Here is a 27,807-nt window from a genome sequence, read left to right as displayed (position 1 = left end):
TCCCACTATGTCACCAGGATTACATCTCTCAGTGCTTAACTTCAAAAAAAAATACTTTAGTACAGAGGAAATAATTGTGTTAATCACCTATTTTTAATGCATGTTTACTTGGGTGAGCAAAGTTCTCTTATTATAATTATCAGCCTTTGAAGTGTTGTTAGAAAAAAACAGAAGCTTTCATAAAAATTAATTTTTTTAATCCAGGTAATTCTTCCATCAGGAGATAAGTAAAATCTCCATTATTGTAAAATCCTTTTAAACAGTGGGCTTTTCCTCACATCCACTATATTGCTGGAGAGGAAGCTTTGATTAGGTGAATTCTCACAAGATGTAATTACAAGACAATTCAGATAAAATCTTACTCAAATTCTGCATCTTGTGCTCTATTTTTACAGTGCTCAGAGAAGGTGGGCCCAGTGCTGAACTGGGCTGATGGAAACCCTCAGTATCTCAGGCATTTGTGACAGTAACTTTTGATACAATGAAAGCCCACACAGGACTGTCAAAGCAGGTCAAAGGTTAAAAAAGGAAAAGAGATTAAGCAGAACAAAATCTCAGGATACAAACTAGACTTTCTCCTATTTTTAAAATACTTTTCAAATGACTATGGGAAACCAACTAATAAACAAGTGCAAGAAGAAACAGGAGATGAACTTCAGTCATTTTGCTGCCTTCAAAACCTTCCAGGGGATAATCAGGAGTGTTCTGCAGTTAATGGCTACTGGCATGTGCAATTCTTTCATCTCTTAGTCTAACACAGCAAATCAGCAGAAGTTGCCCAATATGACTGAGATAACTTTCCTATTTCCACACTGTGTGACAAGTCATTTTAGCAAAAATGTTATATGACATATTCTGCTTACTTATGCCTTTCAGCCAGCAGTTGAATAGTACTACACTGAACTAAGAAACTTAAATTCCACAACTTACATTTTAAATGATATGCATTAATAACTTTCCATTTTGCCTTTGCTGAGAAAAATTACAAGCAAAGCTCTAAGACAATCGCTTTAAAGAACTGCACTGTTCCAAATTCAGATTAAAAGCACTGCTACCTTTTCAAGTGTAACTTTAATCTACACTTTGTAAAGCTCTCAAAGAACAGCAACTTAATAATTCCTCATAACAACAACAGCAGAAGCAATGCACACACCACCTGCCAACCTGTAACCCCATATTATCTACAGTACTGAGAGCTGTCAGGTGAGGCTCAGTTTAAGAGCATTTCCCTGTCAAAGAAGTCATGTTTTATGCATTTAGGAAAGTAAGAGACCAAACTGGTTCTCACAGCAGTGTTTGGGGGCTGGTGCAATGCCTTGCCCCAAGACAAGGTCACTAACAAATGCAGCTCATTATTTAATGCAGTGCCACCACAAGCTACTCATGAAATCAAGCAGCTGTAGGTCTGTGGAAACTGGACAATCACACTTTAAACCTGAAAATACAGAGTAAGACAACACTGCTACACACACTATAAACTTCAACCAAAGCTGGCAAATACTAATCAGCCTTGAATTGTTAACATTATTGTAACAGATGCCATTCTACAAGTAAATTAATGACCATATTCATGATGTCCATGTTCCTTCTTAATGTCTCTACAGCCACATTGGGCAGGGCTCAGATAAGTGGAAATCACTCATTGTTTAACACTAAAGAACCCCACAGGACTTCTTTGAAAAGATATTTGGAACTGGACACTACACAGTAATAGGAAGAGCTAAGGACCAGTGAGTTCTGTATGAGGAGTCCCAGCAAGAGAATCGTCATTCCCACTGTCACCACTTGGAGCCAAGGTAACGTGCAGCAAACAAAGCTGCATCTATTGAAGTGATTTCAAATAACCAGGTGTAAACCAAGTAACTGCAATAATGAAATAAGAATTGCACAAGTTGCCTTCCTTCTGCAATCTGCTCAGGCAGTTATTTATACTGTGCTATGTCAGGAACTCTGTCACACCCAGAGACACGAATACCTGAGATACTCAGACTCCACAGATCCACTCGACACTCACGTGTTTTACAACTTCCTCGTGCTCTTTAACTGGGATTTCAAGATGGTATTTGCACTGTTATTTTAATGTTAGCAGCTACCTGAGGGAGCTTGTCCCTAATTCTGAAGCTGTCCAGCACCAATGATTTCCTGCAGTCAAATTAGTTCAAAAGCTGAGTGTAGTACTGGAACGGTGACACAGAGATGACAGTGACACAGGTTATAATGCCAAACCCAGTCAGTTTGAACTCAGAGAATTTGATCAATAGGACAAAATCAAAACTCAGGGAGCTTGGAACTCGTTTGTAAACTGACACACTACAGACTTCTTAGCTAATGGAAATGACTGAATGACTTTACATCAACACCACTTGCCAGCAAACTATTCCAAATTATTTACACCCAGTTCTATTGGTGTTTATAGTGCCTTCCCTTACAGAGCTAAGGCAGCTCTCCTATTGCATGGACTTCTTGTAAAGTAAATTTTCCTTCAAGTAGCAAATTTCTACATTTTAAGACCTAAGTTTGACATGGATTCCCACCAGTAAAACCTTATCAGTGTTTTTACTGAGCAAATCTTCATATGAAAGTTTAATCTGTAGATAAATGAGCTGCAAATTAACAGATTCTACTACACTTTCAATTTACAGGTAGCAAAATGAAGACATAAAAAAAAAAATCAAATTACTAAGCATAGGGAAATAACTGAAAGTCAGTGGCACAGCTGGAAGTTGAAGTCAGCTAAAGTAAAAGCAGATACATTTTCACAGTAATTTATGAGAAAACTGGCATTACCAAATTAATACAATTGCTCTGGAATTCTAAACTCAGGACCTCAAACTACTTGGCACTAACCTGGTAGGTAAGTTTAAGAACAACCACAGTAGTAGCAACATTTACTTATATAGCAGTAAAACATCAGAAAAGATCACTCAAGTCATTTACCAAATGCCAGCAAGTTCAGTCTAAATACTTCAAGTTTAAGGATCTACTTAGGCCAAACATTTAACTCCTCAAATGATTTCAACTTAGGCCTTGAAGGAAGACAGAACAAAGCAACTTTATTTTACAAGGTCCTCGCAGTGGCAGCAAATGAATTAGATTAAACATACCTGAAAATCCAGATTTCATGTTGCAGTAATAAAACCTTCCTGACTCTACTGACAACTGAGTGAAGTCATAAAGGGCTGTGACATTTTTATTACAGATAAAATGTAATAACTGCATCTGGATGCAGGAGATGGAGCTAGACCTGCCTGTGACCATGGGAATCAATAACCCATCAACCCAGAATAACTGTACGCCAGTTATGCACATTTTCCCCCCTTCTGAGAGAAGAATAAATTAACTTTCCTTCCTGATCAGCATGCTGCAGGACTCTGAAAGGTATTTTAATAGCCCAGAAGTTTACCTACCTGATCTGACATTAATTACAAATCCACCAGTGCCCTGGTTACTCTATCACCAGGTCAGACCACGAACTCCTGCTCAATATGCTTCAAAAATAGACAGGGCACAACACAGAGGAAAGGACATGCTGACTTACCCACTGTAGTGTGTTTTTACTCTGATGAAGTCTTTGTTCAAATCAATTTTTGAGCCCATTCTGCTAGGCATGGTCTGTATTTAGCAGTCTAAATGAAACTATAAATATGTAGAAATAAGTTCATTCAAGACAGATAACTAATTCTGAAGTGAAGAGCTTCACATGTGAAATAGGAGTTTCTGCTCCAGATGACTCTCAATCCAGCTGCATATGAAAAAAAAACCAGAATCTTGATGAATATACACACACTCTGCTAAACAAATGAGTTGCGTCAAATTTTAGAAACACAAATAGCTTTACATGGAACAGCAAGGAATCAAAAAGAAAATGTATAAGACCACTGACCCGCACAGAAATTAAACGAGATTGGTTAAAAATACCCTGTGCAATTTAGTTTTACAGAAATATCCCAAGCGTTTGAGGATGTTTGCTTAAAAAAAAACAACCATCCAACAGCTCCCTCTCGGCCGAAAATACTCCAAGGAAATCTTTACTTATTCATCAACACAGCGTCTGGCTCTTTTCTTCCACAGAACAGAGTAACTAGAAATAGTTTTTATATACATAGAACACTGAAGTCAATTGACGTCGGTTACAAATTCACCCAAGAGAAGCAGGAGGGGAACTCCGCGGGGTAACTTTATCTCACCTTTACGATCGGAAGGTGACAAACATCCTGTTTATTCCAAATTACCGCCTCACACACCTCTGTGTGTTCCCAGACACCTCCCTGACCCCGCTGTCCGGGCGAGCCGGGCCACAGGTACCGGGGAGGGGAGAACCCAGAATTCCAGACCCTCGTGTCCCGGGGGGCTCGGGGGGACACGCGGCCCCTCAGCCCCGGCCTGCGACACCGGGAGGCGACACCGCCGCTCGGGACGAGGCGGCGCCGGCACTTCCCCGGGCACGGCGGGCTGTGCCCGTGCCCGTCCTCTTACCTGCTCCGACCGCGGGGGTCCCGCCCCACGCACCGGGGTGAGCGGGGGCCGCTCCCTGCGCGGCGCTCGGCAACACCTTCCGCGGCCTCAAGTTGCTCAAAGTCCCGCGAGGAAGTTTCGCGGCGGACTTTGCCTCGCTGCCGGCGGGGCCCCGGCGGGGAGCAGCGGCGGCAGAGCACCCGGAGCCCCTCAGGGTTCCCTCTCAGGTCCCCCCTCAGAGCCCCTCCGGTAGCCCCCGTCCCCCCCCAGCCGCGGTCCCGCCTCAGCGCCCCGCGCCCACCCCCGCCCGCGGCAACATGGCGGCCTGAGGGCGGGAGCGGCGGCCAATGGGGAGCCAATCCCCGCCCGCGTCCCGCCCCCCCGCCGCCAATCGCGGCGCGGGAACCGTTACCTGGGGAGACCGGAGCGTCCCGGCCAACCAGAGCCCGCGGGGGGAACACCTGCGGCCAATGGGAGCGCGGCGCGGCAGGGAGGGGCCGTGAGGGGACAGGGCTGAGGGGACAGGGCTGAGGGGACAGTGAGGGGACAGGGCTGAGGGGACAGTCAGAGAAGACGGGGCTGAGGGGGCAGTGAGGGGGGACAGGGCTGAGGGGACAGTGAGTGGGACAGAGGTGAGAGGGGACAGGGCTGAGGGGACAGTGAGTGGGACAGGTGAGAGGGGACAGGGCTGAGGGGACAGGGCAGAGGGGACAGTAAGGGGAGACAGGGCTGAGGGGGCAGTGAGGGGGGACAAGTGAGTGGACAGTGCTGAGGGGACAGTGAGGGGGGTCAAGTGTGAGGGGACAGTAAGGAGGGAGAGGTGTGAGGGGACAGAGGGAGGGAGACAGATGTGAGGGGACAGGTGAGAGGTGTGAGGGGACAGGTGACAGATGGGGGGACAGTGCTGAGGGGACAGGTGACAGATGGGGGGACAGTGCTGAGGGGACAGGTAAGAGCTGTGAGGGGACAGGTGAGAGGTGTGAGGGGACAGGTGACAGATGGAGGGACAGTGCTGAGGGGACAGGTAAGAGCTGTGAGGGGACAGGCCCTGTGTGCCCCCCCAGGCTGTCAGAGCTGCTTCCCTGGAGGTCTCCCAGAAGCCCAGCAGTGGGATGCACTGTGAGCGCCCATCCAGCACCTGCCAGCGGTGGGAACAGGGAAACCGCAGCCAAGGTTATCATAAAGAGGTAATAAAATAACAGTATTAGAGTGGCCATAGCAGAGGGAGAGAGAAAAGCAGCAGAGTTGTTGTATTGGTGCTGTTGGAGTACCCACAGTCTCACAAGAGCCAGTCTGTGACGTGGTTAATGCCCTTTGCTTTGTAAAGCTGGGTTTGGGTGTTTTTCCCTAATGCTCCTTTGATCTTTCGCTTCCAAACCGTGAATCCTCTGTGACTGAAGCAGGGACATCTCCTGTGTGCAGGAGATCAGAGCTTTGACTGTTCCTCTGCTGAAGGCTGGGATGGTGAACTCAGAGAGTCCTCTAGTGGAAATGCTGCTTGTCCTGCCCTGATTTCCTTGTGTAATTTAAAACTTTTCCAGGCAAATAAGCTATCCAAGAGAAAGGTTTTCTTTGGGGCCTTTCTCAATCTGTTCATATCCACCTTTGGGCAACACAACCCACCACATTTGAAAAATAAACCAAAAGAAGGAGTCACAACTATTAGATTTATTGTGGCTACCTGGAGTTGAGCTGTCATAATTGGTATTTTGAAATGGAAAAAAATCAATCCTTAGTCTCAAGTTCTTTTCAGGCCCCATTGAGCACTTTCTCAGTATCTCTCTGGGCTCCGGGGTGTGTATGTGTTGAGTTTGCAGCACTGTAGCTCTGAGCCTCCTTTTGGTGTTTCTGCAATCTTCCAAAACACAAATAAATAATAGTTGACATTAGTTTAAGTAGAAGTAAAGTGGGAAAATTAATTCCCATCAGTCGAGATGTTTTCTCTGACACCAGGGAAGTGCACCAAATGGTTTCATTTATCAGTCTTCAATCTGAATTATTTGTGTAGCCTCTGCTAATTTTATCTTAGTGGGAACTGTCAATATGGTTTCAAAGTTGGCCCTTAAATCTTCACGTGTTCCAAATTTCTCTGCTTAAAGTGGAGAACATTATGTAAGATATATCTATAAACATAATTATTTCAGGTCAAGCTACACTTTGATCTCCAGCTCTTTGAGCTGTTGGATTCAGCTCCTTGAACTGTTGGATTGGGAGATAAAAGGTTCTTCAGAACTGTGATTTGAGGTTCTGTGGGGTTTATTCCTGGTTGTTCTGGGTTTTTTTTCCAGCACAACTTACCAAGGAGAAAAGCTTAGGTGCATTTTCAGTGCTTGATGAAAATCTGAACCATAATATTTTTACATCTTGCAGAGGTATTTTGCAGTTGTTCTCTTAGTACTCATGCTGTTATTTTAGAAGTCTTATTTTCGGTTGGTTTATGTTTTCTTATATTACAAAATTGTTTAAACAGTTGAATTTCCTAATAGATGCTTCTCACTTCTGGGCAGATGGTGTTTTTTGGAGAGGATGTTGGCTTTACTTTGTGCTCTAGCTAACAAGGTTATAACTGGTTTGAAAACACAACAAGCTGTAAATCCTGAGTGTATTCCTCAGCATTTTTTTTCCCAGATGGCAGGCATTGCACTTTTGTTTTCTATTAAGCCATCCTCACCTTAATGAAAAGTTGTAGTGTTGCTGCCTACTACACCTAGATTTGAAGAGCTGACAGGCTCCTATAGGTAATTTAATTTTATTCCAGGTTTAAATTAGATATTTACTGCATCTAAAATTTTAGTTCATTTAAAAATTATTGTTATTGTTATCTCTTGAGATCAGATCTTTTATTCTGAAGAGCAGACTGTGAAATGAACTGATGTGTTTGAGAAAGAGAAAGCTTAAAAAAAGAGGGTTTTTTTCAAATATTCCAGTTCTGTTTTGAAAATAAGTCTATAATTCTACATTCAACCTCAGCACCCAATCATGGCACAGATTCATCGTGCCAGTGGAGAAGGTGATTTATTAAGGAATCACCTCAATCATCAGGAATCTGCTGTTGGTGTTTCAGCTGCTGGGAGCCTGAGTTTGCTCCTTCTGGAATTGTGGTTTTGACTAAAAGTTAGGAACATCCCTGGTGCTGCTTCCCAGCCATTCTTCATTATTTCGTGGCACTCCTGGCTCTGGCAGGAACTTTGAGGCTGAATTCCTTCAAGGATGTACATCTGCACGTTTCCAGCAGATGGCAAGAGATTCCCAGGCAACTCTCTGGGAACCACAGTTGTACAGACAAAGCTTCCAAGTCCCAGTTCTTTATTTCAGTGCTGCTGAGCACTGTCCTTTAAAAATCAGTTTAAAGGGAAAGAAATATGATAGCATTAATCCAAAGTACTGCCTGAGCCAGGAGACACAAAGTACTTGCCTATTTCTGACCAGGCTGACCAAAAACCTCCTTTTCTCCCTCCTAAATGCCCCAAGAAGAATCATTATGGCAACCAATTCTTAAAGACAATTGTTGAGAAAAAGGGCCAATCAGTACTAGTTTCACCTCAGTTCAGTGGGAATGACTTCGGGCCAAATGCCATGAAGTTTGGGTGAAAATAATAAGGCAAAGCATTCATATATTTTAACATAAACTGGAGTAAAGCATATATCCTACATAACATCAGAAATCACCATGGTAATTCTTAGTAGATTTTCTTGCTGGCTTGAATATTAGTGTTTTTCCAGCCCATGTTAAAATAGACAAAATGAATAATGTTTCAAGACTATTTTAAGCCAACACCTCCCTTACTTGTCTGTCTTATATAAGATAGAAGCAACCAGAAGTTAACTCACTTGTTGACACCTCATTAGCCAGGAAGATAAAGAATTCTATGAGTAGCCCAAGCTACATATCTTTAAAAGCAAATAAAACCAAACCTCTGTGGTTTTGTGGTTTTTTTTTTTCCAGGATATTTAAACAACCTTTTCAATTTAACAATACTATATACACTGTAATTTATAAAAAAATTATAGATCCCTCCTGTCTTTTCTATATATGCACATACAAGCTTGTATTTGTAAAAGTTGCACCCACAAAGGCGAGGGTAGGATAATCTTAAATATGTCTGTAAAAACATAGTAAGTTTAAGATGTACAGAAATAGATCTTTTGTATTAGTCTGAAGCTGAAAGAATCGTAGCAATAAAGGAAGAACAGGCTGGATGGAGCATTATAGCAGATGTTTTACAGATTACTCTGTATTTCATCCCTCAGCCTTTGTTTAATCTTAAGGCTGTAGTAATTGTAGTGCTGGAATAGCTCAATGGCCTATATATTATTTTGCTACTTCCAGCTATGCCTGTTCCAGTTGCCAAAGCTGGCCAGTTATCCCTTCCTGTGGAATGAAAAACCTTCTCCCTGCCCCAGCTGGTGACCCCGTGAATGAACACTGAGAGTTTGGTGACACTTGTGCTGCTCTCCCCCAGATACTCACCCAAGGAGCAGATAATGCACCCTGGGTTTGTTAGTAACTTATGTTACCCACTGACTGTGGTAAAGATGTTTGGACCAAAATAATGGAGAAGAGTTTCCTTCAGAGTGTGGAGAATTTGAGGACTGACTCAAACTATCTTTTTTTGCATGTAAGGGTTTGCAGAGTGCAGTGCAAGAGAATGGAACAGGGAGACTGTTTGTGTGGGAGGGTGCTGGGTAACTATCACAGGGCTGAGTTTCTTGCCTTTTATGTAACACTCCTTGGAAGGTACAAAGGTTTGTAAATGAGGACTTTCAGTCTCACTGGTTTTCATACCTGTGGGACAAGATTATATTGGTTTTGGCTAATATGTCCTTGTGCCAAAGAGAACGAAAATTTCCTCTTTTTTTCCCCTTTTCAAGTGGGGAAAAAAAGAGAAAGAGAACTGAGGATCAAGTGAAGTTGAAGTACTGCGAGAGTTAAAGAAAGGGATACGTTTCCAGAGGTTTCTGGTGTCTCAGAAATGAGGGATATTTGGGTTTATTTTTTTGGACCAATCTTTTCATGGAACAATGAACTCCCAATAACATCCGATTAGTCCTGTTGGTGCTATATTTTGTGACAGCCTGGGCTTGACTGTCCTCTCAGATTTGTTTTTGCTCTGCAGGAGTTTGCAAAAGGCACAGCAGTGACACAAAGCTGGTCCAAGGAGGGAGCAGATTCCTTGTGCCTTACATAATGAGGGGCTTAAAGCTCCAATTCATCTCATTTAGGACACAGTGCCTTCCTCATCTCAGCTACCAAATCCACCCAAAACCACGTTTGTTGCCAAATTTTTATTCAGTTTTCATTAAGAACAATTAGCTGTGTCTGTAACATATATTGCACGCAGTGTTATTTTAGTATCCAACAGGCTTTCAACCATTGCAAGTGGTTTGAGCTGCTATAATAAAGGAGGGAGTTGCCTCAGATTTTTTTCTTTAAACAAAAATATTCTCAGAAACTTTCAATAAGCTTTTTGTTATCTGTTCTGCTTCAGAGACGAACATTCAGGGTGCTGTTTTCCTCCTGATGGGAAGTGCTTTTTTAGGTTAACGACTGGGAGTATTTCAAACCAGAGCAATCCTATTAAGTGTTTTGTTGTCCCAACAGCAGAAGCCTCACTGAGTTAAATTGGTTTCGCTACATTATCTATTGGATTAGCAAACCAGTTAGGAACTGATGGGAGAGCTTTTCCTTTAAGTGGGATAAATGCTCTCATTGCTACCCAGACACAGGACAGACATCCTGTATTTTAACCTCTTAATAGTGCTCTCACTGCCAGCATTACTTTCAAACAAATCAGGGAATGTCTTGCTCTTCTTCATCTTTCATCTCGTGCTTTCTGATTCCTTCCAGCCTCTTGGGGCAGCAGCCGCCCTTTCTGCCATCAGTACAGCACTTTGCAGAAGTGCCCCCCAGAAGCTCTCCTGAGCACACAGCGGCACTTCCTCCTCTGCTGCCGAGGCCAGGGGAGAGTTTTCCAAGCCCTTGGGCCCTGAACAGGCAGGATGTCATTATGGGATGAAATCTCGGGGGTTATTTTGATTTGCCTTTCTAATGCTTTTCATCTTCCAGTTCAATAGTTGGAATGTCTGTTTTGGCAGTTTACAGAAGCTCCAATTTCTGTATATGTACATTTTATTAACACTTCACATTTAGAATGATTACATTAACACATAGCCCACTCCTTTTCTCACAGACACGCCAGTCCATAGAGCAGAACTATAAATTGCTGAAAGGAACACAAATGCTTTCAGGTGCCTTCTGATCTGTCACATACTTTTTTTTATGACCCTAGTAAAACCCATCCAAAGTCAGCATTCAACTGACATCAGATTTGGCTTATTAACTTTATTAAGGGCATCATGAAATTAGAGTTGAATAGGGAATTGCCTTTAGATGTTAATAGATCTAAAGTAGTAATGTCTGAAGATTTTTAAATATGATGATTTTAAATGAAAAAAAATATAGAAGATTCAAATTTATGCAAAGCTCCAATCAATTCACCATACTCCTGTACTGAAATGTCTCCTTAAAAGTTTGAATGGCATCTGAGTTTTCTGTTTCTGGCTCTGGAAACAGATTTAAGAAAATCCCACTCTTGGTGAGGGAGGTGTTTTGTTTTGTGCTACTCATGCCAGTGCAGAACCAGTACCCAAAATCCTGTTCTCCCCTCTGACTGCCTCGTTCCTGGGATGGACACGTTGCCATCTGTGGCTCCCAGGGCACTTTCCTGACTGCCTGCAACCTCCTGGGGTATTTCTGTCCTCTCGTTTGTGCTTCTGTGTGCATCATTGGGGTAGTCTGGCATTCTGGCTTTGGGGTTTTCTGAGGAGATCACTGCCACCTCTGCCTTTGATCAGTCACACTGAGCTGTGCACCTTGAAGATCTGCAGTGAAAGTACAAAAAAACCTCCCTGAATAAATCTTCTGGAGCAGTCAGCAGGACATGCAGCCTGTGACTGTCTCCCAGATGGAGAAGCAACTAATTTTGTCCAATAACCCCATGTGATCAGTCAGTTGGCTGCAGTGTAAGGAGTTATGTCAGGTGTACAATTACAAACTATTACTGCAGAAGTAATTAGATTAGACATTGCCTTTATAATATCTGCAGCCACCTTCTTGCTAATTACTCCAAATAACCAGCCACTGCTCACTGGAGGGACTAGGGCCAGGCTTTGCTCTCTGCTCTTTAATAACTTTAATTCCAAAATCATGGATTCTTTTCCTATGATTTCCACTCTGCAGGAACTTGCTGTGAATATTTCCTCAGCTGGATTCAGTCAATAACTTCACTCTTAGCAGAAGACACTGACCCTGACAGGCAACATAATAAACTAATAGCTGGAGAAACCAGCAGGGTACAGAAGGGCTGGACTTAAACTGAAGATTATTTCTGATTTATGCAAGTGTAACAGAGAACCATGAGGTCCTCTGGCCTTTCTGAAGGGTGTAGGACTGTTGTGGGGATGGATCAGGGACAAAGCAACGAAGGCATGGTAAAGTCATGCTTCTGCTGGTTTTATTCCACTCTGCACTTAATCATTATATAAAACAGTAAGAATGATTCAGAAGGGAGCCAGAGAGGTTGAATTTCTTGGGGGAGAAAGTGATTATGACCAAAAACACACTTAGGGGAAAAAAAATAGTGTATTTCTGTAATGTAGCATTGCATCAACATCAGGAACAAACAGCGAGAAAAATAAATTAGAAAGAGGAGAAGCAGGAGGGAAAAAAGAAACCTGATTACCTGATTCTTGAAGGAGATCCATATTTCCATTAGTGTTCTGGATAAGGTGGAAGTTGAGTGATACTCTGCTTTAATTCAGTATGTGAGAGTCTCAGAAACTGTGGCAAATACCACCACGGAAGCACCGGTTGGATGCACTTACCCATTTGGAGGATGAGAGTTTCTGCCTCTCCTGAAGGGTTTGTCTTCTGTAAAACTCAAAGAAATCAGCATCATTAAAGCAATTTTGGAGATGATGCAGTGCAGGATCTTAACTGGGGTTCCCCAGCGAGTCAGTGGGGAGATCCTGGAGCAGAATCCGGGTGTCTCAGTCCAGGGTTGGCTCGGGAAGGACTCTGTGGAACAGTTACAGCTTGATGGCAGTTGGGGCTTTCCAGCACACTGTTGGCTGACGGCTTTTCCATGATAACAGAAACTAAACATGGAGGTGAACCTAAACCTGACTTACAGTGGGGCATATTTGCTGTTACAGCTCAGTTCAAGATCATTGGTTTTTCTTCAAAGCATTCTCTTACTTCACTGATACTGAACAAATCTTACTCTCCCTTCCATGGCAGATTTCAGCCCCTTGCTTTGCCTCCTTCTTTCCCTCTCTCTCTCATTTAATATTTGCTTTTGTGTCAGTCTCTATATTTAAAAACAACCTCTCACTTTCAAGGCAACAAAATCTTCAAAATAAATTTCCCTTTTGTAGCGTCTCCCATTGGCTTCCCACACGAACAATATTTCAGTGGGTTTAATCCATATTCCAATATATTTACTGTGGAGATTTTAGAGATTAGTTGTGGAGCTTGTTTGTTGTGAATACTGTGTTCATTTGCTGAGTTCACTGGAATTATTTACAGAACAAAGTGCTATTTTGCATGAGTTGGGCAAGAGGATCTAGTCCTGACTTAGGGACTGTGTATGAGGACCTACAGATTTCCCTGTTGAGTAAGGGAAGAGAAGAGCCCTAATGGATCAGGTCAGCCTGGAACAAAAATGGCAAAAATATCCAAAGCAACCGAGTAACTTGAAGCCAGTTATGAATTCTTTTCTGTACTTCATTCAGCTATTGAGAGACAGATTCAAAAAGGATATTTTCAGAGGCACACATGGTAGAATCTCACTGACAATCAACAGAACAAATTCTAAAGTCCTTCCTGAAAATGGAGTCAGAGTTTATTCCTTATGAAGCACCTTTAAATTTTTTCCCAATCCAACATAGGAAGCCTGAGCTTTCCCTCTGTTTCTAAATCATTTTTGTATGTTTGGGACCTATTAAACTAATAAACATTTCTGTGTTTAAGTGTTTCGACTTTCATTAGCTTAGATCTGAAATGTAATACAGTCATTATTAACAATTCAGTAGAATTTGATGTAGTATATTTTATTTCATGCTGTGACTAAGAGCACTGAATTTTTTCAATATTTTATCCAAGACAAATAATATTTTAAGAAAAACCTCCACTCCCCTCTATTCCTTTTTACTTTGTTCATGAGATTTTTCTAATTAAAAACTCCAACTTTCCCACTACTGTTAAACCTAGACCATCCCACAGAAGGCCAGAGGCAGAAAATCACTCATGTGCAGAAGTGAGGAATTAACTCTTTCGTTACAAAAAAGGTAATTATCTGAGTGTGAAAAGCCAAATCTTCATTACTGATCAACCCTTAAAGGGGAGGAAAACCGTGGTCATTTAAGAGTTAAACTTTTGCTACAAATATGTACATATGAAAAATCGTCTCATGGTATTGGAGGAAGGAAGGAGCTGGGATGGTCTGGCACAGCACAGTTCTCACTGTATCAAATAATTGCTGCTTTTTTTGGGAATTCATAGCAGGACTTCCTTGACTTTAGAAGTGTCTTGAGCTCGTTGGAAAATATTTTGAGAAGAAATGGCTCGATTCAGTCTCAGCAAGGGCTCCTCAATCCGGGGGTGTTGTTGAGTTTGTAGCTCTGGCCACGACTGTCCCTGATTTGGGGTTTTTACATGGTGTAAGCGACCCAGTAGATGACATTGACTGCTGCAAAGGCTGCTGGGAACACGGCTCGGGCGTAAATGTCGATGGTGTCGGCGTCGATGGGCTTGAACAGGGACTTCAGGCCAGTCTTTTTATCCAGTTTGATCCCTGCCTGCTGCTTGGTCTCTCCAGTTTCTATTTCTATTGTGCCATACGAGCCGGGCAGGCTCCTGGGAATTCGGTGCTGCCTGTTGGAAATGGCCAGTTCCTGGTTCACACCGGCTATGGAAAGGGAAAACAGAACAATGGCATTCTTCACGTTGATCTGCAAGGGAAAGAGGAGAATAATGGAGTTTCTGCCTCTCCTGAAGGGTTTTTTTTTCTGTAAAATTCAAAGACACAGGTAAGAAATCAGCATCATCCCAGGAATTTCGCAGAGGAGGCCTCAGGAACCGGGATTCCCCGGGGAATACAGGGCAAAGGCAGTGCCAGGCCATGCTGCAGGGGCACTGCTGTGCCAAAGTCACTCCCATCCCACACTCACTGACCTCTGCACTCTGCCTCCTCGCCTTGATCTTGTTCTTCTGCTTTTTCATGTAGTCAGCGTTGAAGTGAGCGAAGGCGTATTCCACCAGCGCCGCGAACACGAACACGTAACAGATCCAGAAATAAACGTCCAGGGCCTTGATGGCAGAGGCTCGAGGGAGGGAGGAGCGGGCACTGACCATCAGCGTGGTCATGGTGAGGACTGTGGTTATTCCTGCAGGGAGCAGGAGAGAAAATGGATTTACTGATGTATTATGCATGGAGACTTTTACTAATCTGAAGCTGAGGATATTTTCACAGTACAAATACTGTGGCTCCTGATTTCCAAATCAGAGAAGCTTGTAAAAAACTGCATTTGTATAAGGCAGCTTTGAACAAATTATCCTTGGTTTTGTTCTAGATCAGGACAAACCAAACCCAAAGACTTAACCCTCAAATGCTTTTACATCTGGACTGGCAACCCTTACTCAGACAAACAGATCCACAAGCACCAGGAATATTTTTTGCTACTGTCCCAGTTCCTTCAAATGAGTTCTTTCATGGATCTGCCTCACAGTCATTACTGCTTTTAACCCTCTTTAGGGGGTTATTTGCTGTTCTTTCCCGAGGCAGCTGCTCTGATAACATGACAGAAATTAAAACAGGAGGGAAGCCTTCTAAAGGACCATCTCTTCTGCAAAAGTAAACGGAGTGGTCATAAATGCACCTTCGTGGAAAATAAGGATTATTAGAGAGCAGAATTCCAACCTGAGCATTGCCTGCCCTGCCAGTCCCCCAAGCCCCTGCTTTACCTAAGGACACCCTGGCAGGCACAGCTGACTGGCTGATCCAGAAGGACACCCAGGACATGGCCACCAGGAGGATGGAGGGGACGTAGGACTGGATGATGTAAACTCCTCGATTCCGCCGCAGGTGGAAGTGGAGACTGAGCCTGGGAAACTGCCCTGCTGGAAAAAAGAGCAGGCAGAGAAGACTCTGGCTGCGTGAATTACAGTCAAACTGATACTCAAAATGACATTTCTATAATGACACAGAGCTGGGACAGCTTTTGGACAGGGATCACAGAACGCTCTCCTGAGTGGTGTTCGATCAGTCCCCATAAACCCTGCACGAGGTGCTGCAGCTTCATCAGCTAAGAATAGGTCAAATGATCTGTCTCAGGTCATATCAATGCCAGATCTGAAAATAAAATCATGAGTCTTCTCAAATAACAGTATTGCTTCAAAATGTGTACTGTCTTATCATCTGCTGTAGAAAGTCCTCCAGATACTAAATTTAGATTTTTTAAAAGGCCAAGTTAATTTCAAACTCAAAAAAGAGCTTAGAGGAGATGTGCAGCATAAATGAGAATCTGAATACATGAAAGAGGATGAAAAATCAGCAGGAAAGAAATGACTCCAATCTTGTACAAACATTGCAATAAGCCCAGTGATAGACATACACACCACTGACTTCTACTGGGTAGAATTAGACTGATCTGACTGTACGTCATAAGCTTCATAACATCAGGGCTAATGGAAATTTTTCTTGATCTGAAGTCGCAAATTAGGTCAAGAAAATGTGAGCTATACCTCAAGTGTTCTTTATCAAGTGCTGTCTGGTTACTCCACACAATGTTTTGTCAGGCAGACAGAGCTGAAGGACATAACATGCTACAGTGGCTACCTGGAGGCTCAGCAAAGGATGGCACTTTTCACAAGGGTAAGCTGAAGAAAACTCTTATCAGACACCTGATAGGTTCTTAAATTAGTTACCTAAGAAGAAGGATTTCCTGTTATAGATACAGGAGGTTTCCCTGTGCTGGAAAAAGTCCCTGAACTGAGGAGAGATTCTGTTACCAGATTTGAAGTTCATAATTTCTGTGGTGAACTGGTAGTTGGTGATGGTGAACTGGGCGAGCTGCAGCTTGTCCAGCCCATGAATCTCCTCCTGGTTCTCTGACCAGTGGTACACGATGTCCTCCGAGGAGTAACCATCTGCCAAAAGAAAGCTGAATAAACAACAAGTTTGAGGCAGAAATGAAGAGCTTAGAGGACTCCCAGTGGAAGTTCTCTAACTCCTGCTATGCTGAATTCCATCAGACCCATTGCTGGGATTCAGCCTGGATAATTCTGCCTGGGAGAGATGCAGGGCACCAGGGACATGACAGAGGGGAGAGGTGTGTGAGGGGATTTTTGTGAGATGCAGGCAATCAATCTTTGCTAGTGTTGCTGTTAGTGGACAGCTTGCTCCTAGAGCATTCATTTGTTTAAAGAGGATGTTTGCTTCACTGAAATCAAACCCCTCCAATTCAATTCAAACATTCAACCCCCCCAAAAAAACTCCCTGCAGAACTTGCTGGGAGAGAGAAGGGATTGCTGGGGCACTGCCTGCTGCCTCTGCACTTGCTGATTACATAAGTAAAACTGGAGATTGCTATTTTTGACAGGACAAAGTGGTATTGTGGCTAATTGCCTAGAAAACAAAGTCGGTGCTAAAAAAGAAAAAGAGAAACTGGCATTAACAGGCCAGGGGATCTGCTCAAAAACTGCTGCTCCCAAATCTCTGGAGCCCTCAGGACCTGTAGGCTCCTTGATCTAAAAACCAGATTCATTGCCACCAACCGGGTGGCCCCAGCTTGTGTCTGTGGTGGTTTTCATTCAGAAGTATTAATGCTCATGGGGTTTACATGCTGATCAGAGATAAACTACAGGTTGGACAAAATATAAACTCATTCTCCACCCTCCTTTGTGAGTGCAAAGGAATTAAGGCAATCCATGCAGTATTCTGATGGATTTCTGGGTCACGGATACAGGAATGCCAAGGCAAGCTTAACAGCTCTATAAAGGTTAATCACAATGGCTTTCATTAAAAGCAGGGAATTCTTTCTTTTTCCTTCTTCTTATAAAGAAAACACAGCACATCAAATTTTGCCTGTGGGCTTCTCTACTTGTTCTCCCTGGATTTGATGCAAAGCTCTGTAATGCCAGTGACTGTCACAACTGCACGAGGTTTCACATCAAGCTCAGAGTTCCAGACATTTGTAACAGGACTGTTCATTGTTCATCATCACTACATTAAATCCTAGAGTTTAGGATTGGGCCAGAGCTGATCTGGCATTGAAAAGTCCATTGTGTAATGCCCAGCACAGGCAGTGAAGGGATTCCTGTTTGTTCTGAACCTCAAGGCACCCCTTACATTTCATTACCCAAAGCAGAACCATCCCAGCTCACTCCAGTGTCCCAGTCCCATCTGCCCAGGCTTTACAGAAGACACAGGTGTACTCAGCCCTTACAGCTCTCCAAATCCAACATGCACTCCTGCTCGTCCATGGGGTACTTGGACAGGTCCATGTCACAGGCCACTGTTGAGGTAATCCTGTTCCAGGCAACGGGAACACCAGTTAGTCACATTCAGACAGAGCTTTTTCCTCTGAACTCAAAACACCAAATGGAAAACTTTGAAACCTTTAGGCAACGAAGGGAATTCTTTTCAAAGCCCTTGTGGCTGTTGCCTTTACTGAGTCTGTGGGAAACCCAAGGGCAGGGAACTGAAGAAAAGTCAAATGACTTTAATGTCAGAGGACACTTCAGCTACTTCTCACAATGAAAAGGAATTTTCTGATTCCATCTACCACCTTTCACTGTCCCCAAGATTTCTACCAATACCTTAATGGGAATTTTGGGCTTACAATTTCAAAGGCACACATTCATTATTTTCTAGAACATTACACAATTAACTTCCAGTACAGTCACTGAGCTCCAGCCACAGCACTCTTCCAAGGTGAGGAAATGACACTTTCTCTGTCTGAGAGATGGGGAAGTTGAGCCTAAATCAGTCTCATAGTTCCCTTGGAAAACAGTGAAATAGAAAAGAGAATAGGAAAATAGAGAGTGGAGAACAGAATCTTTGCCAAACAGCTCTGAGACACTTGGAGGACATTCCGAACATGGCTGGTGACTCTGCACTGCACAATGTGTCAGTGTTGCCAAAGAGACCTTCCTGGCAGTGTCATCCTTGGAAAGCAAAGGGGTCTCTGACAGGAGATTTTCTTCCATATTAAATTAACAACTATTTTATGAAACCATCCTAGGAAAACAGTGGTTACTCCACAGTCTGTTCCAGAAGTTAGCACACAACAGAGAACACTTGCTCTCTTTCTCACTCACCTGATGCTGTATAAAATGACTCCATCTGGCTGGAGCCTGATAAGTTTGTTTTCCACAGTCACATCATGGAACCAGGCAGACTTGGCATTGACTATGAAAGTATCTGGCAACCAGAGCTTGTCCACAAACCTGCTGTCTAAGCCCAGAGTCTCGTTGGTGTGGTTGTAAGACAGACGGTCGTCTCGCCAGCTCTGGTGCAAAAACACTGTCATGGTGTATTCCTGTGACAGGAGAAAGCCCAAGTAAGAAGTGATGCTGAACAAACACAGTGGTAATGTCTTGGGACTTGGCCAAAAAACATTGTATTAGCCTGGAATTATCTGCTTCCAGTGCAAATAAGTATTTTTATACTCAGTCAACCAGAGAGCTGCCCAAGCATTTGAATTTCTGTCATGCTTCTACCAGGGATAAACTCAAATTATCAAAAAGTGGTTCAACATCAGTGTTACATGCAATATGTTGCTAGAGTCGTGTATGTCTCAAAAAAGAACAGTACAACTTTTGGTTTTGAACATTTTTTAGAGCAAAACTGAAGACTCTGATACCGTACCATGTTCACCTCTGAGATGTGGTCAATGCTGGCTACTTCGATGGCCAGAGCAACGTTAACGGGGGGACCTGGGGAAAAGGGTTGAATGGGGTCATTGACATCATCAAAGGACCTACAAAAATATAAATGACCCAAGATTTCAATTCTTTCAGAGAGTTCACAAAAGTGTTTTCCATTATAAAGTACACTCTCCAAGTAAAACCTACCCTAAAGCTAGAGATTCAAATCTTTTACTGATTTTTACCTCAATTTCCAACCTCACTTCTGTGATAAAGGGCACGAGATACAATCACAGCTACTGAAAATTATGGAATCCTTTCTGGAAATCACACTACCAAGTTCAAGACAGCATGACTTCAAGCAGTGCAGGAATTATCACCATTTAATACAATACAAAATTCCTTCAACTTATATGTCAGTGATTTAAGAACTATATCAGAAGCCTGTGTTGCTGTTGGACAGTCTGTCTCCTATCAAAACCATCCAAACTGTTGATGGTTATTTTTTCCCAGTATCCAAGTAAAAGATAATCATAACCTTTTAATCATGTAAAGGATGAAGTTCACACGAGCATCAGAGGGTAGAGGGATTGTAAGAACAAAAGAGGCATTATTGTCCAAGCCTCACCTCCAATGCCAGGCCTGAAATTCCGTGCGTAGCCTTTCATTAAATCATCCAGGTTGGGCAGCCAGGAGATTTCAATGTTGGAACCAATGTAGTCTCCGATGTCACTCATAGCTCTGGGGAAAGGAAAGAAGTGTCCTTTGAAACTTGCCCATGTTTACAAACAGAAAACCAACAGAAAATGGAAGAGTGACTTCTCTCACACCAGAGACCACATATGGTATAATCAGCTATGCTGGAAATTTACTGAGAAAATACTGTATACAGGTAGGAAAACAATTTCATATATTTCTGTTTAAATCAAAACATACTCAGGCCAGACTGTGGCCTCTTTCTGAATTACAAGTACATACTTTTGGAAGTTTTCTCCTTTTTTAAAAAAAGTAGGAAAAATAGATTTAGAAGCTTAGAGCAAACGTGAGGGAAACCAAGACACTTTGTGTGCTGCCTAAAATGCATCTGTGGCTGCTGGAATTCAGCTGTGCCAGCTCCCAGTGAACCGTGGAACAGCTGAGCTCGGGGAGGCTGGGGGACTGTCAAATGGGAGGGGAACACAGCAGGAACTGCACATCTGGAACCAGGGGAACAGGCAGCAGGCTTTGGCCGGGAGGTGCTGTGTTGCTGTGGGGTTTGTGCTCACGCCTCAGCCCCCTCCCAGCACCACCAGCTCTCAGCTGCCAGGCAGGTGAACCTTGCTGGTCCAGTGCTGCTCCTGCAAGACTTTAGCCCAGGTTCTTGTTGCCATTTTCCACCTCCTGGCAGCCCCTCAGCCCTGGTCCAAGCAGTTATGTGGATATTCCACTGTCTCTTACAGAGGCAAGATTATCTTGTCTCCATTATCTGTTTAAAGTGATCTGGCAGACTTCATCTGCAGCTCTGTGCCTGCTCACTCCGCTCCTCTCGCCAGCACCGTGACTGACAGCACAGGGAGGGAGAAACGAGGGGCTGGGACAACATCTGTCACAACTGTTTGCAAAGACAAGAATTGCCAGTGGTTTGAGAGGGCCTGAGTGCAAGTACTGCATCCAAGCTGCCTGAGCACTGGCTCAGCACCTTCCACCCAGCCCAGCAATAAATGTGGCATTTGAGGGATACACCTGATAACAGGAGAGGAACTGGCTGAGCACCCCTGGGGGGCTGCAGGGGAGACACCACAAACACCCTGCCTTGGCACTCACACAACTCGGGCTGTTCATGTGACAACGACCCGCATAAAGCACATGGGTTTTCTCCCCAAAATATGCCAGCCTGGGCACTCAGCTCAGCACAGGAGCAGAGTCTCCTGCAGTGCCCAACTCCTCCTCCCACAGGGGACTGAGAGGAAAATCTTCAATTGCCCTGGTCAGAAAATTCTTGTCTCGTGTACGGAGTCAATTATATAAGGAAGGAGTTCTGGGATTACAATGTACAAATGCAAGTTCTGAGCAGCAGAGACACTGAAAGCTTGCATTAGTGGAGCTGTCAAAGCTGGTGAGACCTTACAGCACAGGGACACTGCTCCAAGGGAAACTTCATTACTTCCCAGCAAAATGTTATATTAAATTGCATTCATAATATTTCCTTGCCATGAGCACAGTGCTGTGTGTTCATCTCAAATGACTCTCCCAGGCACTTCTCAGGTTCCTCTAACTCTTCTGAGTAAGGATCAGAGCCACGTTTTCTGCTGCATAAATTGGAATAACATAATTGATTTAGACAAGGGCTTTGAAGATTTATAACAAATGTTGACAGAGGTTCTTTCCTTCTTTATTGGGTCTCATCAACTGTATCAACACTTCTTTCTATCAGACTGCTCTTCTCTATGTGCTGGTCTTTCAGTCATCCAACTGTCAGTATTTACTTAAATGAAATTATAGTTTCTTAATCCATGGCAAATTTGTTTAAAAATGTACTTAATTGTAACTTGTAAGTCTCAGCCATAGGTATGGAATGGTGTTCCTAACCAGCAAAATGTCTGAGCTCCTTTCCTAGGTAAGGAATGGTGCTTTCTATCTTTTCCTAATGCGAGCAAATAACTCCAATACGCTTGAATTAATACATCTGCCTCCAATCTCTTTGCCTTTCCAACAGAAGATGGTGCTTTGCAGCTCCTGTTGCTAAAACTGCCGCCAGTTCTGGGAAGTGTTTTGCAAACAGAGCTCGAGTCAGAAGGTGAGTGCCCCGGAGTGATCTCCCCCGTGTGCCTGCTCATCTGTTTTGACAAAGCACTCGGTGTGCAGCAGCTCCCCTATCAGGGCTCCATTTTAGTGGCATTAAGGAGCTAAAAGGGAGTTAAAATGCTGAGAGCCGGGTTAGAAACCGTGGGCTGTAGCCTGCCATGTGTTTTGAGCAGATTACAATCTAGAGGGAGTTTTACTTAAATATCCATGACACAATTAAAATAAATCTTGTTTCTATTATTAATGGAGCCTTAGGGTCAGATCATCAGTGTAACAAATATGCTGAAGTTAGTGGAGCTATGTGCACTTAATACCAGGGGGGCTATTAAAGTATTACAGCTGAAATAACTTTATGGCCACATTTACCACGTTGTGATAACTCCTTCCAGCCATTCCTCTGGATTCCTGGACACCACACCCAGGGCTTTAAAGTTACAGGGGGGACGGTGGGAGAGTTTCATTCATCCTTGATAAGCAGCCAGGATTATATATGGCCTAAAATATTATTCACTATTGTACCTGAAAAGGGAAGGCCAGCACAGAAAAGATGCATTGGAAGGGATTAAGTTTTCACAGCATAAGCAGGAGAGATGAAAAGAAAGGATACTCCCCTTAGTTGATTCAGCAAATTCCCTTCCCCACGTAAAGCTGCTGCAAAGCTTGTTTTAGTAAGAAAAGGACTTTGTAAAATTAAGGTAGTGATTTGCCAAATCCAAGGGGTAAAAGAGCTCCTCAAAAGCTTATCTGCAGTTTGCACCGGGCCAGCGTGGGGAGCTCTGGCTGAATGGCAACAGTCATGTGGACTCCTGTTACTCTGGAAGTCATTCCCAAAGCTAAAGCTGAAGGAGATGGGTTTTCTCCCACACTCTGGCTGTGTACACATCTCATTTCAAGCAGATATTTTGGAGAATATATTTGCACCTGCTCATATCTGGAATTTAAGCACTGGGAGAACTTCGACTGAGCTCGTTGTTAGCAGCAGAAAATAGATTATTGCTGTTTAAATGATGAAAGTAACAGTGAGTTCTCTTGTCCATTAGATAAAGGGGAAAGGAAATCCCATAGATAAACTGGGAAAACCTATGGAGTTCTCCTTTCCCTAATAAAGCTGCTCTTGACACCGTTTAGGGAAAGCAACTCTAAGCAATGAATGTCAAATGACAGAGCAAAGAAATGCATCTCCTTCACAGCTCAGTGCAATCAGTTCTAGAATAAAAAGTCCACATATCCCAAAATCCTCTCTGTCTGAGCTGACATCTTCCCCCCAGCTGCTGCAGCACCATTGCATCCCACTAATGTGGAGGGATCTGGAGGAGAAGCCTCAATGCACTTGGGCAGCACGTCTCGAAGGGGCTTGTCAGACAAGTGAGGCCCCGGCCTGTCTCTGCTCTCTGCCACAGCACTGCTTGGAAACGGGGGCTGGAAGTGTATCAGTGTCACCAGGAAATATCTGACCCCAAATCACACCAAGCAAGAGGCAATCTGTGGGTTCCACGAGGGCACTACAGCAGCTGAACCAGGCATGACACTGGCAGTATTATTTTTGCACAACAGTGCAAAAAGCTCAGCAGCATCTTTAAGTCAGCGGCCAATGAGGCACAGATTTGGGGTCACACTTGCAGGGAGGGTGCTCTGACCTTCTGACAAACACACAGAGCAGAGGGATGTGGAAAATCACTCTTTGCATCTTCTGTTTCTCCTTTGAATCTGCCAACCTGATTCTTCTGGGGACTGTGACATAGTTGTTATAGGAATAATTTATCCTGGTAGATGAAAAACCAGTTTGACTGAAGGACTGGGGTGGAGAACATTTCATTTTCTATGAGGTAAACATTTGGGGGCAAATGTCCCAGGTGTCATTGCCACTGAAGAAAACTTTTTCTTGGGAAAAAGACAAGGAATATCCTGCAAGGTCAGAGAACAGTCTGGCCTCTGTCAAACTCCAGGATTATCCAGAGCAGTATGTGTATCCTTCCCATCTGCCATTCCTGACTTTAAGTGAAGCTCACTGTAAATATGTTTTGTATTTTGAAATGTAATTGAAAAGGCATTAGGCTTAATTCGTGGCAACCTCTAGGACATCAAAGCCTCTCTGTGAGTTTTAAGCTACAGAAAATGGACCATTCTTTGCATATATCCACGTGTTAAAGCTGCTCTGCTTCCACGAATAGAAGTAAAAGGCTTAGGGAGACACAGAGCAGAAGGACAACCAAATTCAAGTGTATACAAGTGTCACTTAACATAGAAGAGTCTTAAATATAAAAGATACACCTATTTTTAATTAGAGAATTAAAATCTGTTTCAGTAAAGAATTATGAAGTATGGACATGGACCCCCAAACTCCCATCGATGGTGCTCCTTCCCCAGGCAAATGAAGGAATATTTCCCCAAGTGCCTCTCTGCAGATGATCTCGTGCCCTGTGGCACATTTCTTCTTGCAGCATCCACAGCATATCAAGCCCTGAGAAAATAATGAAAGCCACAGTCTTTGCCCCAAAGACCTGCCAGTCATATAAATGGCAAATTTCTTGCCACTAATCACTGTCTCGAGAAGACAAAACAATTACTACTTTTTGAAAATGTTTACCTGAAAAAATGTGCTGACTTAGATTGAATTTGGCTCATTCCCTTCAGTCAGACATGACAGAGGAATTGCTTCAAACACAGCTAAAGCCCCCTGGAAGGATATTCCCAACTGCTGTGAGGGAACAGCATTTCCCTGTGTGTGTGTCCCCTTTCCCTCTGCCAAACCAGGACAGTAATTTCAGTGGTAGCTTTGCCTTTGGGAAGTCCTGTGTCCTACCACTGCATTCCAAAATCACCAAACTCTTCTTCCTTTTTGGAATATGTTTTTCTTACACCTGGCGATTTACAGCACAGAACTCACAAGCAGAGAATTCAGGGGGGTTGGATGGCCTCTGTCATCATAACTGCAAGTCACATTGCATTTAGAAAACAAAATCAGAGCCTTAAAATGGCAGTTTTGCCCATAATTGCACTGCTTTTCATAAAAGCATCTCGTACCAAAAATATTTTTACTGATGCAAGGATAAAATTTTGCTCTAGTTCCATTTAACTGCTCCCAATTACACATGTAAGCAAGGCTACTCCCCTTTCACAGGATTAAACCATATCCTGCCACAGCCACACCAAATCCTGAATCTGCAGGAAACTGTTGTGCCAAACAGAGCAGCTTCCCTTGACCATGGAATGTCTCACACTCTGGCACGTTTGGAAAACTACAGACTGAGCAGTTGGAATTTCAGAAGTTAGAATTTGCCTTGCCTGCCTCTCTGCCACAAGTAGATGTATTTTTAACAAGCAACTCATCGCTATTGTGTAACTGGAGGAAGAAAGTCAAGTAACCAGGGAATTAATCCAAATATAAAATAATGTATCCAAGAAATTATAGGTTGCACATATCCTGGCAGTGGCTGTGCCTGGGAGCAGACCTCGAAAGACAGAGGCTGAGAAGACTCTTCTTTAAAATTCTATTTTTTTCTTCTTTTGTACTCAAACATCACTTTTCAACCCAAAGCCTCAATGCTGGCCCAAGTGCAGAGGGAGAAACAGGATCATTGAAATCACGGGCAAGGTCTTGGTGCCCTTCGGTCATGAGCAGCATTTTCTCTGCCTTCACTGCAATACTGGATTGCTTTGGAGCACGAGGATGTCAGGATCTGACCCTGGATAACAGATTCAAGGTCACAGGATAAATCATCGTGTCAGCCCTGACTAAGAGCAGTTGACTTGACGCTTCCTCTAAGCAAGATCCTCTTCCTTCCCAGTGAAAAAATCAGATCTCACTGATTAATTCCAAAAAGTGTAACAGCAATGTTCTGTCTTACTCCAGTTACCACTTTGCCTCTTCCACTCCTCTGGAGGTACGAACGATGTCTGGGAAGCAGAAGCTGTAGGACCCCTTTAATGCCACAGCCCCCTCTGCTCTGGGGGGGTGTGGGCATGTTTTTACATGCAGCAAGTTCTTTTTTACACCCCCTTCTATTTTCATTGCGTAATCATGGCAAGCTTTCTCCACATCCAGCCTCCAGATCTGGAGAGAATCTCTGGAGCCCGTGGCTGGTTGCCTAGCTAACACCTTCAGAGGAAATGGGGCTGAGCTGCACACATCCATCCTTCTGACATACATCCTTCTTTACAATTCAGCATTTTAAGAAATGGTTGGCGTTCTCCAAATGATTTTTCCCCCTAAGATCTCTGACAGCCTCTTCCTGTCATCCTGAGTTCAGGAGACTTAATGAACCCATTGGAAAGGCATGGTCGTATTTTCGGGTTTTAACGGTGCCTATGGAGGCCCCAAGCAGAGCTATTCAGCTCGTACCCCACTGGTTGTGCTGGGTTTACGGAAGAGGTTCGAGTTCAAACAGGCCCCTACAGAGCTGCTGGAGGGGCTGAGGCTGTGCTGGGATGTGCAGTGCCTCACAAGAAGTGACTGCCCCCAATTTAGAGTGAGTGCCCTCGGGAAAAGCATTCCAGGGGCATCCTGTTAAACACACAGCCCTTGATTAACCCAAGAAAGTGCTGCTCAGTTGGCAAAGTGCACCCTCAGCAAGGAAATGAAGAAAGAAAATAAACCAAACAGAGGAGGCACATTAAAGAAACTCTTGAATCGAGAGCCCTTTTCTCCTGCACACTCTCTCCAAGCAGTCCTGGCCCGGGAGTGCACAAAGCATCCCTGGGCAGGAGTGGGAGCCCCAGCCAGCCCTGGCACCACTCACCCCGACCGAGGGAACGGCTGCCCGAGGCCAGGCTGAGAAAGAACGAGAAGATGTTTTCTTACCTGATACACCTGTGCTGTTGGGTGCACAGTAGAACCAAGGCAGGAAAAACCCAGGTAAGAAATTCCATTTTACTCCCATTTATTAGACAGCGGCGACCAAAACCCAGGTTCCCCGGCTCTCCTGGCAGCTCCAAAGCTCCAGTGGCGTTGCCATCCTTGCCTGCTGCGCTAAGTTGAGGCTGAGTTTAAAGCGATGGATGGTTGCTCAGCAGCAGCAGCCCCCACAATCTCCACAGTGCCCGGGAGCCATGCGGGCAGCCCGGCACGGGAGCAGGGAGCAGGGCAGCTCCGCTCCGCTCTCCTCCTCTGCTCTGCGGGTGGCTCAGTCCCGCCCGGCTCCGCTGCCCTGCTCCCGCATCCCTCCCCTGCCGCGGGCTCTTCCTCCGGCCGCCCTGCCCGCCCGCGAGCCTGCCTGCCGAAAATAACCTCCGAAAGGATGGATTAATCCCACGGAGCGGGGTGGGAGCAACTCAAAGTGCTCCGGAGCCGCTCGTGTCCTGCGCGCATCGTGCCGGGGAGGAGCAGGAGGAGCTCCCAGGGCAGGGGCGGCCGGGCCGGGCGCGCTCGGGGACGCGGAGCCACATGTGAGCGGCGGGCACGGCCGCCCCCCGCCGCCCCCCCGGCACATCCCGGCGGCACCCGGGCACCGCAGCTGCAGCCCGGCTTCCAGCATCCCTCCGGGAAAGCGGGAATGGAGCCGGGGGCTGTGCTCAGGGAAACCGCCGCCTCCCCGCCGCTTACGCGCTGTCCCGGGCCGGCGGGACCACCGGGAGGGGCACGCCCGGGGCCACCAACTTCTGCCTCGCCGCCCGTGGGCTCCTCGGGGGCTTCTCCACAC

At 44.4% G+C, this 27,807-nt stretch overlaps 3 protein-coding genes and 1 long non-coding RNA gene across 10 annotated transcripts in view; 2 read left to right on the top strand and 2 right to left on the bottom strand.

Moving 5' to 3' along the window:
* The window catches only part of PRKCZ (protein kinase C zeta), a 33,514-nt gene extending 28,792 nt beyond the window's left edge, over positions 1–4,722 (bottom strand). Inside the window, exons 1-2 of one of the 2 annotated variants that reach the window (XM_027702153.1) lie at positions 4,477–4,722; positions 3,539–3,742 (exon numbers count right to left, since the gene is read on the bottom strand). In XM_027702153.1, the coding sequence (XP_027557954.1) occupies positions 3,539–3,609 (71 nt within the window). In that variant the 5' untranslated portion in view covers positions 3,610–3,742; positions 4,477–4,722. Of the gene's footprint in view, positions 1–3,538; positions 3,743–4,187; positions 4,433–4,476 lie in introns of those variants that run through there. The other variant, XM_027702154.1, reaches the window with a different exon arrangement.
* Positions 4,723–5,399: 677 nt separating this feature from the next.
* On the top strand, positions 5,400–9,721 carry LOC113976741. 2 transcript variants are annotated; one of them, XR_003537157.1, is made up of 3 exons: positions 5,400–5,642; positions 7,084–7,193; positions 9,573–9,721. It is a non-coding gene; the product is annotated as an uncharacterized LOC113976741 (long non-coding RNA). The 2 variants fall into 2 exon arrangements; XR_003537158.1 differs by lacking the exon at positions 9,573–9,721 and adding an exon at positions 8,786–9,045.
* An 8-nt stretch (positions 9,722–9,729) lies between these two features.
* GABRD (gamma-aminobutyric acid type A receptor delta subunit) lies at positions 9,730–27,567 on the bottom strand. Of its 5 annotated transcripts, none has more exons than XR_003537155.1 (10): positions 26,970–27,567; positions 20,013–20,125; positions 19,386–19,453; positions 18,836–19,056; positions 17,962–18,044; positions 16,526–16,663; positions 15,479–15,634; positions 14,690–14,901; positions 12,198–14,466; positions 9,730–11,337 (listed from the first exon to the last, which is right to left on the bottom strand). XR_003537155.1 is itself a non-coding variant. In XM_027702207.1 (9 exons), the coding sequence occupies exons 1-9, from the start codon at positions 27,035–27,037 to the stop codon at positions 14,167–14,169; spliced, it is 1,359 nt and encodes a 452-aa protein (XP_027558008.1). In that variant the 5' UTR covers positions 27,038–27,567; the 3' UTR covers positions 11,953–14,166. The 5 variants fall into 5 exon arrangements, 3 of the variants coding, with proteins under 3 accessions (XP_027558008.1, XP_027558009.1, XP_027558010.1); XR_003537156.1 differs by having other exon boundaries at positions 12,340–14,466; XM_027702207.1 differs by lacking the exon at positions 9,730–11,337 and having other exon boundaries at positions 11,953–14,466.
* CFAP74 (cilia and flagella associated protein 74) overlaps positions 21,717–27,807 on the top strand; it is a 40,613-nt gene continuing 34,522 nt past the window's right edge. The window contains exons 1-3 of the mRNA XM_027702206.1: positions 21,717–21,837; positions 21,920–21,980; positions 22,080–22,160. The gene's annotated coding sequence lies outside the window, so the exon portion shown is untranslated. The remainder of the gene's footprint in view (positions 21,838–21,919; positions 21,981–22,079; positions 22,161–27,807) is intronic.

Source organism: Neopelma chrysocephalum, unplaced genomic scaffold, assembly GCF_003984885.1.
Source record: "Neopelma chrysocephalum unplaced genomic scaffold, ASM398488v2 Primary Assembly neopelma1_180, whole genome shotgun sequence".
NCBI classification, from domain to species: domain Eukaryota; kingdom Metazoa; phylum Chordata; class Aves; order Passeriformes; family Pipridae; genus Neopelma; species Neopelma chrysocephalum.
Note: the sequence above shows the minus strand (reverse complement) of the source record. Positions and strands in the feature narration are given on the sequence as shown.